Genomic DNA, 17,007 nt, shown 5'->3' on the forward strand with positions numbered 1-17,007 from the left:
GCCACTGTGACTACTGGTTTTCCAAAGTTACTAGCCTCAACTTTGACATCGATACCATGGGAAAAAACTGTAATACTATCTCACAACTTGGCAGCAGGGATATTAGGCTGCTGTCACTTTAAGACCTGACGCACTGATCCATTATACTGTTAAACATGCGTTTTCTTTCTCAACTGTTTGCGTCCACTTAAAACAACTGACTGTGTTTACATGAATACTCACCAAGACTGGCATTTTGACGCATTATTTTGTGTTTGTTTGACTGTTTAAGTGCAATAAGCAGCAAAAAATAACTCAAATTAGTACTGAGAGCTTCATGTGCCGCACTTTGGGAGTGAGCACACAATCTGTGGGAATGTTTCAGATATTTCAGTATTGATATGTATAGAAAAATCTATATTTTTGACAACACTACATTGCATTTAGTTTATTATTTCAGATGCCTTTTTAAAAGAGTACAATTGAAAAATGTATATAATATATATAAAATTCAATGTTAATGTCAAGCCTTGCCTTGAATCGTAAAGCTGATTGAAGAGAGATGTACTATTACTTTTCTAAGTGATTAGACTTATTCCACCTGGCGTGGCGTATGATAAAACAACCGTCAATGAAGGAGAAACATGAGACACAAACTTTTGTTTGAAGAAAGTAATACTCTTGTACTAACCTACAACACTTCTGCACAGGCAAGCACCACTCACATTTGTAAAAATCTACTTTCACTTATGCAATTTACACAGGAAGCCAATTTAACGGACTGAGAACATTCATGCTTTGAGCCTTCACATCACATGAGACCAGATAACAGCAGTCATCTAATGAGAAACAATCTTTCTTACCACTGCATGCAAGTACTATCCGTCCTTCACTGCTTAACAGAAACCAGATTTGCAGTTTCTGGTGATACTTAATTTGTTAGAAGGGGTTGTAATGGTTAGAGGGGCTGGTGGGACATCAGAGCACATTGATGACCCGTACGTGAAGTCATCAGATAGCACTCATTCATTTCCTCTCTCTATCTCAGGGGAAGTTCATATAAAGTCTCCTTCACATTCACAGACGAGTGATTCACAGATAGCTTATGATAGCATATGAGAGAACAAGACAAGAAAACAAGAAAAACCACAGATACAAAGAACAGTCACGGCTAAAGCATAAACACACACCATAAAGCACTGATGATGAGGATATTCAGAGTCATAATGAAAACATACACTCATACACAGTTATTGCCTAAGGGTGAGAATATGAAAGTTATGTGACTCATTATGATCAGCATCATGATCAGATCCATTTTTTAAATTCCAGAAACATTTTGACCCCTTTCAGGTCAGCATTGTGTGGCTTGTGACAAACTCTGGATGAAGGACCACCTGGGACTGTTCACACAGCTGGGCTTGTGTCCACACATCTCCTTCACTGACAGTTTTAGGTCACAAAGAAAACAACCCTTACAATCAAGTACTGTGGCAGTACCATGGTACAGTGATACTTTGGTAGTTAATCATTACCATACTGTACTCTATGTACCATGATATTTACATAAGGGTGTGCAAAGAATAGTACAATCCCAAGTACTTTGGTTACTTTTAGCTTGTGAAAGTCTCTAAACCAGTAAACATATTGCATTACCAAGAGAGTTTTGCCACAGATTCCGTATTCGTTTTACAAGAAAACGAACAGGCAAGTCCATCTAATAAAGGTAAAGTGTGTAAAACTTTCTTCCATCCCAGTGCAAAGGGAACTATTATAAGCCATCTGTAGGTTGGTTCTCCTGAAAAGTGTAAACACTTTTGCCATCAAAACATTGGTCTGTTTATTTGAGCATCAACCTAGCAACACTGAGTCAACCAATGGCGTGAGTTTGGGGCGGGACTATCTGTTTGCTGAACCAATCCCAGAAACACCACATGTTCAGGTTTTCTATTTGAAAACGTCTAGGTTACGACTGTAACCTCTGTTCCCTAAAAACAGGGAACGAGACACTGCGTCGATGGGGAACGCCCTCCACGTGAACCGGTGTCTGAAAAACTATCCAATCACAGCAATCGATATTGACTGGCGACAGCCTATGACGTCACTACTAGTGCGACCCGGAAGTATAAAAGGGGCGCCTGGAGAACGCCTGGAGAACAACAGTCTGAGGAAGGGCCGTAAAGGCCCGAAACGTCACTCTTGAAATAAATTTTGTGAATGGGAGCTCTCCGGTGTGCGGATCTTGACTTTGTAATTTTGCGCCTGGAGAACATGTCATCCAGTTTCGTCTGAAGGGACTGTTCAGCAGGCATCCCCGTTCGTAAAGTCTGTCACGAGCGGTCTCTTCCCTCACGCGCTCCTACGGCAGCAAAGCCTCGCCGAACGTGTTCCATAACACTCACAACTCATCATACGCGGGGCAGGGTGGCTGTGAGGGTTCGGGTTGTGAATCCTCTTCACCCTCATCAGCCATCTCCTGCTTTCTTGGGCTGCCAGCAGAGCACTCGCTGTCAGATCAGAGGATGTTAGTGACAACACATCCTCATCCTGCAGCTCACTCACGCGAGTCTCTGAAGGGCGTGAGAGATTAACAACTCTCTCAAACTCCTCGGCGAGCTCCCTCTGAAACCCCACGATTCCAGTCTCTGCTTTGCCTCAGTGTGAGCGGGACCTGAATCGCCTGGCACAGATGTCTGTCCCTCTTCCCTCGAGAAGAGAGCAGACGAGAGCAGAATTTTCTTAGAAAAAAACTCTCACATTCTGCACGATCAGATCCCTCAAGAGCTGATTGTGCGTGCTCTGAGCCCAAACAGTAAACGCACAAGTTGTGTGTGTCATCTGGTGTTAGAAATCCGAGACACGGATCCACACACTTCTTGAAACGCTTATCACTTGCCATAATTGTTCTTACCTTTTTCAGGTGATTGCAAATCAGACAAAACAGTCCCTGAAGACGAAAAGTGGATGAGTGACGTCAAAGGCTGTCGCCGGTCAATATAGATTGCTGTGATTGGATAGTTTTTCAGACACCGGATCACGTGGAGGGCGTTCCCCAATAGTGTCATAGACGCAGTGTCTCGTTTCCTTTCGAAAGGGAACTGTCATTATTTTGTGCATTTCTGCTTGCTGGCACCAGCGACATTACACACTTCAGCCCTAAATACTGTAAAAATTATATTTTCAGTTAAAGCAACACTAAAGAACTTTTCCTCTTCGGTCCCCCTACAGGTTGGAAGCGGAATTGTCCATTACCGCTGTCGTAAATAATTTAGCCTACCGCAGCCTACTGTCGCACGCACCCTCGCTGTTTATCCAGCATCGGCTTTGGAATGAACGATGTCCACAGACAAGGTAGAATATGTTGCATGATTTTATGAAAGTATGATGTATTGCGAAGAAAAACTAAATAATGACTATTGTAACGCTTGCCGTAAAGCAAGTCAAATTTGTAGTCTCATTTGAACTACAGAAACGCTACCCAATCTGGCAAACTTGCGGTTATAGCAGATATAGGGCCGCAAAGCGAATGCAGAAGTGCCTTTCACCCTGTTACGACTTGATGAACCACTGAAACGATTTTGGAAACATTATTTAAAAAAAAGTTATTTAGTGTTGCTTTAATTGCAGTCACATGTACCATTGTTCTGTGAATTTTAGTGGGTGAGACCCAATCATTTAAATAGGAATCCATATGACCAGAAATTTCCCGTGAGGGGGAAAGACTTGTCCATGCAGAAACACTTTACAATAAGGTTTCAATAGTTAACTACTTTAGTTAACATGAATTAAAAATGAACTGCATCGAACTGCATTCTGCAGCGGTAATTCATCTAAATTGATGTTAATTTGAACATTTACTAATGCATTATTAAAATCAAAAGTATTTGCTGATATTGCACCGTGAACTAAAATGAACAAACAATGAATGACTGTATTTTTATTAACTAACATTAACAAAGATTAATAAATACTGTAACAAATGTTTTGTTCATTGTTAGTTCATGTTAGTTAATACATTAACTAACATTTACTAATGAAACCTTATTGTAAAGTGTTACCAATTTCGCTAATGTGACCACACCTTCACTCACCCTTGTCCATACAACAAGAAAGACATTTGAGAGCTGCAGCCGGTGGGAAGGTTTTCAGCATTTCACATCTCAATTTGTTCTGCTTTTAGCATATGTAATGACTTCAATTTCAATTTGTTCCTTACATCAGGGCTCCAGACTAACATTTGCGTTCTACAGATGGTGGCGCCAGCACCTGATTTGGTAGCGCATTATTAAGTGCAGTAACTAAGAATATAAAATTTGTATTTCTTGGATATGCACATTTGACAGTAAAGCACTGAGCTTGAGTTAAAAAGCAGATACAATTAACTTCTATTAACAACAGTAACATGTAAAAAAAAAAAAAAAAAAAAAAAACCCAAAGGAATATGTTAACTATATATTTTTGGTCATCACATTAAAATAACATTTAAATTGTATAAGATTTAGAGCTTTGAAGTGCTGAAAAAAGTGAGAAGCACTTGAAAGTCCTTGAAAAAAGTGCCTGAATTTTACTCTCAAAAGGTTGTATGAACCCTGAAATAAATACTGTGAAAACATTCGACTATTTTTGCCACAATCCCATGGTTACAGTTAGCATTGCTACATTAAATCCATGGTGAATGTTGGTGATTTGTGGACTGAAAAGCCTTCTATAACATGTTTGTTCATGGCACAATGTTTATGGCACTATGGTTTAATACGGAGCATTTTGAACCGAATTTGAATGCTTCTCACTAGATCTCACAGTGCTGTGTAGAATGGTGTCGCGTGATCGAGATCGGCCCGCGAGTAAACTTGTTCTGAGCTTGCGCTGGTCTGAGCTGATAAACAGTCCGTGCAGCACAGCTCAAACAAGTGGTGTGGTTTCATTTGCTATTTGATGTTTTTCATATGCAACAGAAATGCCATGCTCTTATCAGTTGGGCAACGTGGTGGTGGTGGCACCAGTGCGACCTCTACAATAATTCAGTTGCATCGGAAAGTCTGGGGCCCTGTTGGAGCTATTGTATGAAATCTGAAAATCTGTTGTATAGTTTTATGATTTAAGCAGACTGCCACTAGAAAAGAGCAGCCTGGATGCAAGGATGTTTCAAGGATGAAAAAGTCATACTGTTTTGGAATGACATGAGGATGAGTACATGATTAAATAATTTACACAAGCAAACCAAACTGACCTCTTTTGCAAGAGTCTCTTCTGACTAAAAAGTCCTTATCACTGGCCAGTGCGTGACTATGATAGCAGAGATGTAGTTCAGAGCTCTACAGGGACTAATGGACTGACCTTGGACTGCCTCCAACGCCAGAGTTCTGTGATGACGTCCGACGTTTCATGTCTTAACTTTTGGACAGGGGGGAGGAATGGAGGAATAAGAGAGAGAGAAAGAAAGAAAGAATGAGAGTTAGTGGAGAGAAGCGTTCAAGCAGAAGATATTAGCAAGCACGCTGTGTTAGCATCAAACATTTTGGTTTTAGAGAGTTATCAGACAGGAGACTGTAAATATGTGCATATGCAAAACTTGCTTTTGTTAAACAAAATACTTGAAATGCACAGTGAATTACGTCAGTAAGAAAGGTTGAGGAATAATCAAGACTATGAAACTACTATGGACCTAGTGACAGACTGATATTAAGTCCAGGCTGATGTTTGGCTATTTTGAGAGTATTGGCGCAAGCCAATAACTGTGCCATTGTGGATTAAAAACAAATGTGGTACTTCCATCTTGTGTCAGCTCCAAACTGACAGAGTGTGTGTGTGCATATAAGTGCACATTTTCTGTTGTCAAAATTTTTCTGTGTGTGAATTTAGCAGACTGTGTAAACTAAGTGTAAAAATGTAGCAATTTTGTGTATGTATGCACCAATAATACAATTGAGGAAAGTACATACATACAGGTCAATAATTATTTCCATTATAACAGATTATTAAGGGTGTGTTCACAACTACAGACAATATTAAGCCTATATAAAGGCTACCTAATTTTGTGTAAATATGATCTGATATTGAATTGTTCTATTACATTATATAATTACATTTTATCATGTGTCAGATCAGTTTAGTTATCAGAAGTTGATCAGTTAAGTTATTTAAATGCCAGCCCTCGTCGTTCAACATCCTGATGATCAGAGTCATCTTATGCAATACTGGATTAGACCCAAGGACATGCAACAGGAGCAAGCAGGATTGACAATGGAAGGCGAGGAGACTTACTTATTAATCGTTTTAATATACTTCCATTCATAGAGATTTTTTTAATGGATGCCGAGGCTTTTTAGGTCGGGTAGAATCTGCGATTTTGTTCGCTGGCTTCCATGGCTGCAATACGCGGTGTTTTCCGCCAAATATTACTAAATTTGGGAAATACTATTACTATTGGGAAATACTAATACTATTGGGTAAACGGGCAGTGGGCGGGATCACACAGACCAAAACAAAAACAGACATTCCTGACATGGAACTTTCAAAGTAGTGGTTGTAGTATTGTTTTTCAGAGAAACGAGTATGTGAACTTAGCATGTTTCCTAAATATCTGCAAACATATTATGATATTTTGAATTGTATACAAAAAATTACATACAGCATCTTTAAGCAGAGAGAAACCTGGAGTAAACTACACTAATGAGTTTATGAAACCAGTTGCAGTCACCATTTGGCTCAATCAGTTGACAACATTAGCTAAAGTGGTGACCATCCCCATCTCATTCCTTAACTTATATTTGAAGAGAAAGAACGTCCTAAAACATTTACTGGGCTAACAAAATTTGGCTCACTTAACAATGAGGTCTAATTCTATTTCCTGGCAGTTTTGTTATAGGGCAGGAGCAAAATGAAAGCAATCTTCTGTGATTTTCATTTTATTTTCTCATATAGTTTACTATGCTATTTAGCTTTTAAACAGCCACCACACCATCATAAGTTTACTACTGATGAGTAAATTATTTTTGGTTAGATTCTAACATCTAGCAAAATTAGTGGTTTAAATTTAATTAGTTCCTCATGAATAGGAAACAAACCATTCGTAATCACGTTAGACTTCCAAAAAATGAGTTTGTACATAGCGTTTTTATAGTTTCTGGTACACCCCTGAAGTTTTACATAGACAGACTTTAAGTATGATACGCACATCTTACACAAAATGTGGGAGCTTTACGTGAATAAAAAATGCTGTATATTTAAAGTACCCTAAAATTTAAAAGAGCTGTATATTTAAAGTACCCTAAAATTACAGACACAGAACATTTTTTTTTCTATTCAGGAAGATATTTTAGGCAATATTACTGCATGGACTCAATGAGCTGTGTTTGGAAGGCCTTTGCTGTTGGTATTGATTGATAGTTTAAAAACTCATAGCAGGGGCAGCATAAATCCACACATACTACAAAACCATCTGTACTTTTGTGGTTCTTCTGAACTTTAACCACAAAATAAAAAACTCCTGTAACTAAACCAGTAGAGAAAGAGCAGCGCATTCTGGCTATCTGATATTGGATAGTATTGGATGAATTTATTTCTTCTGCTGAACACAAAGGAAGATATTTCAAATGTCGATAACCAAACAGTTGATGGACCCCATTGACTTCCATAGTAGGGGAAAACAATACTATGGAAGTCAATGGGCTAAATCAACTGTTTGGTTACCAACATTCTTCAAAATATCTTCCTTTGTGTTCAGCAGAAGAAAGAAATTCATACAGGTTTGAAACAACTTGAGGGTGAGTAAATTATGACACATTTTCATTTTTAAGTGAACTATTCCATTAAGCTATAGTAAAAAAAAAAAAAAGAGGTAAAGCTGAAATATCAGGATTAGAAAAATGTTTAAAATAAGATGTACTCACTGACACATCTTACCCCACTCTCCACAATATGCAAATTTAACTAGCTCACACTTTAACAAAACAGTCTCTCACTGACTTGAGACTTCTTTGAAAATAGATGTCTTAAAAGATAGCAGAAGCCTGCTAAAAACAACAACCTCATCAACTGCACAAGAAAATATGAGAAACTAGGAAGAGTTTGGGCTCAACATCAACAAGCTCAGAGAAAACACAGAGGTCAACACAAAAGGGGTCTGAACATTAACATTTGGACTCTTATTTCATGAGATGGCTCAAGTTCCTTGCCAAATAGATTCACCGTGTAGATACAAACAAAGCAGCACTCTCACAGGAGCACAAGGACCATAAATGGTGTGAAAATGGAGGTAGGTCAGAATGTAAAGATAAAGCTGGTTCTAGTACACAAAAAAGTTCCAGTCTCTTTGCAAGGGCATATTTGCCATTTATACGTGAATATGGAACATTATGTCTCAATAACTGGTCCAAACTCACTTATTGTACATTTATCTAGTCTCTGGGGGGCTGGACTACAATAAACAATAATAAATGGCTAATTCAGTGAAGAGAAATAGTACACAAAACAGTCTCTTTTCCAAACTAAGACTCTGGACGAAACCCAATGGTAAACAACATGTTCTCTCAGTGGTGATGAGTAGGGTCTTGTTGGCCATGTCATGAGACCATTAGATAGAAGAGCTTTTAAAGAGACTCTAATTGAGCGAGTTCATCTAAGAAGCTATTACAGTACATTCTCAGAGAGCACAACCGAAGCCTTACAGTAAAAAATACTTCACGTGGAGTATGTAATCATATTACCAACACGACCATGTTCATCAGTGTTCCACTAAAAGAGTTTTATATGCAACCATGACTAAACCTCAAACTCAAGCACGCTAACAAGAGATAAGTGCTACCACAAACTATTTTTTAAACTATACTTTTCATATAAACAAAAGACTCCAACTTACTTTCTGTCCCCAAAGCAGCTGTAAAGTCGAGACATGGTGTCAAAGTTCACCCCAAAAGCTGAGTTTCCTTAGTGCATCCTTTGAAAGAATCTGTTCAAGGTCCAAAAGTGAATTTTCACGCCGGTTTTGTTAAATCCTCAATATCTCCTTTCTCATATCATCACATGAGCTTCTGGCTGAGAATGTGTATCCTTCACAGGGAAGGCACATGTGTGCTCCAGTAGCCTGTCTCTCAGGACTGAGCATGCTCTCTGTCTCTTCCTCTTGGATTCCCCCTCCCGTCCCTCTCCAACCCCCGTCACCTAATCCAGAGAATCAGCTACTATTGTCTCAGCCCAGCAGCTTACCGCCGGCAGGCCAGGCGTCATTTGATAATTAGATGGGGCAGCTCCCTGAGGAGAGAGATACCACCTTCGTGTCTGAGGGAGGCTCATTCTGTCCCACGAAGGGGGTTGGAAAGCCAGTCAGCTGAGGGCTCTGAATAAATCATTAGTAACATTTTTACCCAATATTTATTACACGGCTCTATGGAATACTCGATTCTGATTGGTCAATCCCACCATCCAGCAGTTTGTTATTCCCCGATAACAACCGGTAAAAACTGATAACACAGGCTCATCCGGGTAACTTAAGTCGGTGCTATACGCTTGCTAGGAATGTTTTTTTTCTTCGTTGAAGTTTTGCGTTTGGTGAGCTTATAAAATATTAAAACTCAAATCAATATTTTGTGAACAATTATTTAATTATGTCATCTGGTATCGATGACTGGCTCTCGTTTCATAAAAACGCAGCTGCTGCCATTTTTCAACGATTGTTTTGAGCGCTGTAACGGATTATAAGATAACAAACAGATATGATTTTAAAACAGTTTAATCTCAAATCAATATCTCGTATCCCCATAATTATTTACATGGCGAAATGCTGTATATTAAGTGGTGTATTAAGACTGTACCGTATCCCTTAAATGTCCGTCTAGTCTGAACTTGCCGCTTGCTAGCTACTGCTTCCTTTGCGGAAGCTTTGCGTTTAAAGAACTAATAAAATATTTCAGCTCAAGTCAATATTTCGTGTCTAATCATTCACTTATGTGGCAAGCACGTAGCCGCGTAATAAGCGGGATAATGTACATCCAGGCGGTTGCAATATAAACCCAGTTCGGGGTGATTCTTCGCGTCGGGGTCCTGATCACCCTGTCGGGGTTTATTCTGTGATAACAACTGGCCGGATGTACATTATCCCTTACGTCAAGTTACACTGTTAAACACAAAGGTTTCAAAAGGGGGTATTCGCAGTGATGACATAGAAGAACCATTTTTGGGTTCTCCTTTCAGTCAACAGTTCTGAAAATAACCACTTTCTAATGGCGCTTTTCCACTACACAGTACCAGCTCGCCTCGGCTCGCCTCGACTCAACTCGGCTTTGTTTGGTTTTCCACTGTGTAAAAGTTGTACCTGTACCTGCTTCCAGGTACTTTTTTTCGTACCACATCCGGCGAGGTTCTAAGCGAGCTGAGGCGATACTAAAATGTGACGTGAAAACACGGCAGACTGCTGATTGGTCAGAGAGAATCGTCACTATTCACATCATTGCACGTGCCAGACGGAGTATCCTGAATAAAAAACAGCAAAAACAAAAACATCCAAAAACAGCATACACTCGATTTCCTCCATTGTCCTGTGTGTGTGGGTAGCGGGTGTGTCTCGCGTAGAAGATTAAGTCACGGCAGTTTCCTGCGGCGTCGCTATGACGACCAGGTACTATTGTGGAGGTACTATCTGCAATGGAAAACGGAGCGAAAAGCGAGCCGAGTCGAGTCGGATCGAGTCGGTACTGGTAATGGAAAAGCGCCATTTGTGTAAAGAACATTTTATTAATCTGAAGAACTAAAAAGAATCTTGTGTGAAATGGAAAGATTCCATGGATATTAAAGGTTCTTCATGAAACCATCAATGCCAACAGAGCCTTTATTTTTAAGAGCGTACTGTGTAATAGTGGAAATTACGTCTTAGCTAAAACGTTTACCAAAGTGTTTCTGGTTCATGCAGGTAAAAAGATGACTTTTAAAGAGCAAGCTTCAGCAGGCTGAAAATGACGGATTTAGTGACAGGACATTTGTCATTTACCCTGTTTTCTTTAGAAAATGTGTTGTGCACTCAACCTCAAACCATACGTCTTCACTACATAGCCTACAAATGTTTCGCCTTGCTGCCCGTTTTGAATACTTTCCTTCCCCTCAGGCAAATCGTGTAGGAGTATCCAGCAAAAGTGTAAACAAAGCTTTCCGCCAGATGATTCCTTTTCTTAAACACAAACAATGGCAAATGCTGGATTTCGAAAGAGTATTTTCTTCCGGTATTGGGAGAGATCTGGCTTTCATACTAAACTGCTTAGACCAACATAGGTATCCAGAGAAATCAAGTTCACACTCGTTAATGGTGCTCAAACCCCTTTATTTTTACCTCACACATATGGTGAACAGAATGCCTATGGAGTTGCACTGCAGGCATATGTCCTACAGTTCTCTTCCTCAAAGCTGGGTGGAATGTCAAAAAAAAAAAAAAAAACACGTTGGTATTTCCTGAGACCTTTTTGCTCTGCCGCCGAAGAAACCCTATTTTGTTTCAGGCATATGGTTCCTCAAAAGGGCCATATTATCAGTAGATTCATTCATTCAGTCATAGTATGCGGTTGTCTGATAATCAGCAAAACAAACTCTATCAAACGTCCTTGACTTCCCTCTACAGCCTTCTTCATATTTGAATAGTTAAATACTTTTGCAAAGCTGACATGTCATGTATAGCATATCACACTACAGGACATGTCATATTTGCTACAATTCTTTTATAGGCTAATTATTATGCATCCTTTTCATGATCATTAGACTACATGGAATAGTATTGAGCTAGTTAATGAAAAAAAGGTGATTCCAAACGATACGAGAAACTTATTACAGCATCTAAGATTACTACACCACCATTCAATTGTTTGGGTTAGTTGGGTTAGGGTTGGGTGAGTTTGGGGTTAATCCGATTTATTTGATTTTTTTTATGTTTTAAAGAAATTAAAACCTTTATTCAGCAAGGATGAATTAATTTGATCAAAAGTGACAGTAAATACATTTATAATGTTACAAAAGATTTCCATTTCGGAAAAATGCTGTTCCTTTGAATTCTTTAAAGAAAAAAAAAATAGTATTGGGTCATTCCGTGTCAACTTTTTCTGGCGAAATAAATACATAAATGAAGAAAAAAAAATACAACATATTAATTAGCTGTGTGCAAAGTGTCCATATCTGGCCTTTAAATAAAATAAAAATGAAGATACCAAAATAAATATTTGTTAAAAACCAAAATCTAAAATGATACTAAGATATCTTTAATATTTCATGAGTTACAGGCATGCAAACTTAGGACAAAAGACACAAGAAGTACTTTTTCCCATTTTTGAACCATCACCGTTGGCATAAAATGCAACAAAGATTGCGAAATTAAACAGATTTAACTGATAAACCTAGCAATCTCTGTAAAAAAAAAAAATATCTTTTTATTAATTTTTACCCCCTGTAATTTGGCTCCACATCTGCTGTGAAAATTGTAATTTTGCCCCCCTCGACAAAATAGCGGATTAGTCAGTCAATATACATCCATTACATTTAATATTTTGGCTTTCATCACTATTTATGTTTGTCTTTCTTTCTTCAGAAAAAATATGAACAAAATCAAAAATCTGAGCCAAAACTTCGGGGAAGTTTCCGAACGTTAATCTTCTGTCTTTCAAAACATTCTTTCAAAAACGTTAAAAAGTCTTACCGACCCCAAACGGTACTTGAACTGTAGAGTTAGAGTGTAGTTTTCAAATATACTTTTCCATGTGAATTTTAACCTAAAATCATTATTTTTTTTACATGTATGCATTTGGAACAGGCCGTCACAGGTGATAGTGCTGTAATACCAACCCTCACTCAATTACATTAAACATCTAAGCACAGAATCAGCCAGAACAAAATTGACTACATTCTTTTAAAGACATATAGACATAGTCATGAATATTTAAACTTGCACCCCCTCCCCATCTCAACTCTGCCAATTCCCTTCAACACTTTTCTCTGACTCAAGTTTCTTTAGGCATCTCCTGCAGAGCACTGTTTCTTTTCTTTACAAAGCTCTCTGAATTCCAGCCCACATCTGGAACGCATCTTCTGAGGCAGCGCTCTACCCCACACTCTAATTAAGGCCATGTATGCCAAACTGTAAATAACCCAAGAAATGATACCCCTCGGCTCATAGGGCCTGAAAAGCGGGACGTGTGGATTGATGTTTCGAAATAACTTATAAGATGAATATATAAGTTCCTCTCAGCATGCAAAGTCTATCTTCTCCTGAGAAAGAACTCCTAAAGCAAAGCCACGAGCAGGCCAGGCTCTCCATGTGTCCGTTAAGTCCTTCACCCTTACAATAGAAAGTATCCAGCTGGGTCCACACAGCTTGACCAATGAACACGGCCCATTCAGCTGCTCTTTTCCTCTATCTGTGACCAGTTAACTTTGTATCCCCCTGTTTTTCAGGCTCTTTAAAACTCGGTGTGTGGCGTTTCTGGAGGGAGGCTTCCAAATGGAGTGTCTTAATAGTTTAATGAGACGATCATAATGAAATAATTGCACCCTGGGTTTTACGACGTTTTCTTTTCTAAGTATCTTAGAAAGTATCGACACAACAGGACTATTAACATGGCTCATCATCAACACAAGACAACAGGCTCTCTTAACACATGCTCGGAGGGGCTTAATAACCTATAAAAGTACAGTTCAGCTATTTGCCTGCTTACACAACTCATATGAAATACAGAGAGTTAATGAGTGTCAATTACTGTAGATGTTGTGTGATGCATCATCTCTTGTTTTTAACAAGGTAAAGAATTTTTTTTTTTTTAAATGTATGTCACATTATGGAAGCTTGAACCCTTGTTCATGTTGTAACTGCGACTTTATTTCACAATTCTGACTTTATGGAATTTATAGATATAAACTTGCAATTGCGAGAAACAAAGTCAGAATTGCAAGTTTAGCCTTGGTTTCACAGACAAGGCTTAGATTAAGCCAGGATTAGGCCTTAGTTAAATTAGGACATTTAAGTAGCTTTTATAAACGTGCCTTGGAAAAAGAACATTATTGCATCTTGAGACAAAACAATGGCACTGATTTATTTTAAGATTGCTTTCAGTTAAGACAGCTCTAACATGCATTTTAGTCTGGGGCTATGATTAAGCCTTTTCTGTGAAACCGGCATATCGTGCATTTCTACTTTAGTTTATTACTTTATAAGATATAAAGTTTATTAGTTTTTAATTTTTTTTCCAAATTGTGAGATATAAACTTGCATTTCCGAGAAAAAAAAAGATTTGCAATTAGTGCTGCACGATTAATCATATCGCAATCGCGATGTCAAGCCTACGCGATTATATGACGCAAAATGCTGCGATTTTATATTAAATAAACAAATTAGCGCTGTTAACGCAATTAACGCAGCATCTGTTAATTTTTGGCATCCTTTGGCTAGTGTTACATGATCCCGCTCTTATTCATGCAAATGCTTTTAAACCATTCATGCGCGATAAGACAAAAATGAACGCTCTGCCTGTGAATGTCCTGACTGTGACACACAGAAAGACTTGCGCTAATATCGTGCGTGCGCACAAAACAGCATGCCAGAATACAGTTCTCTTTCGAGCTTGAACGAACAATAACACACACAATTATGCCAAAATGTCTTTGTGTCGAGTATCTTCATAACATAAGAGTAGTCTTATGATGAACGTGAAGAGTTGTGATGACTTGTGAGGCGCGTGTGAGATCCGCGTCTCTGACAGCAGCGGCTGGTCTTAAAGGGACAGTACACAGTAGCCACTAATTATATCTGTCGCTAAAGTTAATCAAAGAACAAAGGGAACAGAGAAAAACACTCACTGCTCTTGACTAAAGAACTTTTTTTCTTTAGGCAGATTATCACTAATCTGTGTGTGCATTTATTTTCCTTGAGAACCAAGCAAGTTGACTCATGAAACCATTTGTTTATTATATCGCATATCGCAATCGCAATCGCAATATTGACCTCAATTATCGCAATATGACATTTTCCCCAAATCGTGCAGCCCTAGTTGCAATTCTGACTTTTTTCTCGCAATTGTGTTTAGCCTACATCTTACAATTTGGACTTTTTTTTTCCCTCACAATTGTCAGTTTATATATCACAATTCTCACTTTATTTCTTGAAATTGCAAGCATATAACTTGAAATTCTGGGGGAAAAAAACTAAATTGTGAGATATAAAGTATAAACTCACAGTTGTTGGGTCTCAGTTACCTTTTTTATTTTTTATTCCATAGCGAAAACAAGCTCCCATGTTAGATTTGTCTATATTTTAGGTCTTGTAACTAATTAGGGCCCAAGCCCTGAAGGGGCGAAGGCCCTATTGTTTTCGTTAGGATTATTATTATTATTTTTTTCTATTATTTTTCTTTCGCCTTTTTGCCACTTTTGGGGCCCTTAACATGCTCAAAAACTCTTGAATTTTTGCACACGGGTCAGAACCCGCGGCCATCAGGGCCGGACTGAAGCTGGTACCCGGGCGTGGCAGGGGGGCTCGACAGCGCCTCCTGGAATGGTGTCCGAAAACTTGGTCCATAAATCAAACACACTTGCATGTAATAATATGAAACTCAGTACACATATAGATCTCATCGGGCCGAACAACTTTCGTGCTCTAAGTTTTACAAAAGCCCAACAGGAAGTCAACTATTATGGGTTGTTTGAAAAACGCATCCTCTGGAATTTGAAATACTCCTCCTAGAAAATTCGTCCAATCGCCTCCAAACTCGGTCAGCATGAAGTCAAGACATTGAGGATGAAAAATTGCCAGGGGATTTTTGATATCTCGAACGGTTTGGCCGTGGCGAGGAAACGAATTTATGGCGAATAAGGGACACAGGAAGTGTGTTATAACTTCTGCATACATTAACTGATCTTGATTAAACTTCAGCAGTGTGTTCGTTGTAAGAGGCCGATCACATTGATGTGACTATTGTGAGTCAAAGTTATAGCGCCACCAACTGGCAGCAGGAAGTGTGCCACTTTCAAAATGCTTTGAAATCACTCTCTTATTTTTACCCGATTTGCTTCAAAATTTATGTGTATAATGTAGACACACGGCAGATGTAGACCTGTGAAAGGATTATTGATATCTTAGATACTGTTGCCATGGCAACACATCAAACTTTAATATTCTTTTTTGATGTTTTTGAGACTCTTAGCATGCTTGAAATTGGATGAAACTCGACAGACACATCACATTTATTAGCCAGTAGACATGTGCAAGACATGGGCTTAGTTTTTCCTAGAATCACAAAACTTGGTACGTATATTGTTCTCATCAAGCCGGACAACTTTCTAATTTATACTCCTTAGCTCCGACCAACAGAAAGTCAGATATTTTGGTTTGAAAGAGGATTTTCTCCCTCTCTCTCTGCCTCTAGCCTACGTCTCTGTGTGTGTGTGTGTAGGGGGGTGGGGGTGGGGGATTTGTCTATTCCATTTAATCTTAGTTTTTCAAGGTTTCAGGGGCTTTTGGGGTCCTTAACATGCTCAAAAACTCTTGAAACTTTGCACACAGTTCAGAACCCACGGCCATCAGTGCCGGGCTGAAGCTGGTAACCGGGCGTGGCAGGGGGGCTCAACAGCGCCCCCTTGAACACGGTCTGAAAACTTGGTCCATATATCAAACACACTTGCATGAATTAATATGAAACTCGGTACACATATAGATCTCATCGGGCCGAACAACTTCCGTACTCTAAGTTATTAGCTCCGTCCAACAGGAAGTCAGCTATTATGTGTTGTTTGGAGAACGTTTGCTATGGAATTTGAAACACTCCTCCTAGAAAATTAATTAAATCGCCACCAAACTCTGTGTGCATGAAGTCAAGACATTGAGGATTCTAAATTGCGGACGGATTTTTGATATCTCGAACGGTTTGGCCGTGGCGTGGAAACGCATTTATGGCGAGAAAAGAGAAACACGAAGTGGTATAACTTCTGCATACATTAACTGATCTTGATGAAACTTCAGCAGTGTGTTGGTGGTAAGAGGCCGATCAGATGGATGTAACTATTGTG

The 17,007-nt window shown here is 38.9% G+C and overlaps 1 protein-coding gene across 7 annotated transcripts in view; it reads right to left on the reverse strand.

Moving 5' to 3' along the window:
- The window catches only part of LOC311094387 (uncharacterized protein), a 46,618-nt gene that overhangs the window by 26,530 nt on the left and 3,081 nt on the right, over positions 1–17,007 (reverse strand). The window contains exons 1-2 of one of the 7 annotated variants that reach the window (XM_084132336.1): positions 8,840–9,136; positions 5,317–5,373 (exon numbers count right to left, since the gene is read on the reverse strand). The exons of 1 other annotated variant lie outside the window; for it this stretch is intronic. In XM_084132336.1, coding sequence (XP_083988462.1) covers positions 5,317–5,366 — 50 coding nt within the window. In that variant the 5' untranslated portion in view covers positions 5,367–5,373; positions 8,840–9,136. Of the gene's footprint in view, positions 1–842; positions 886–5,209; positions 5,374–8,839; positions 9,282–17,007 lie in introns of those variants that run through there. 5 more of the 7 variants (XM_084132341.1, XM_084132337.1, XM_084132342.1 and 2 more) reach the window with 5 other exon arrangements.

Source organism: Abramis brama (genome assembly GCF_963993115.1).
Source record: "Abramis brama genome assembly, chromosome: 13".
NCBI classification, from domain to species: domain Eukaryota; kingdom Metazoa; phylum Chordata; class Actinopteri; order Cypriniformes; family Leuciscidae; genus Abramis; species Abramis brama.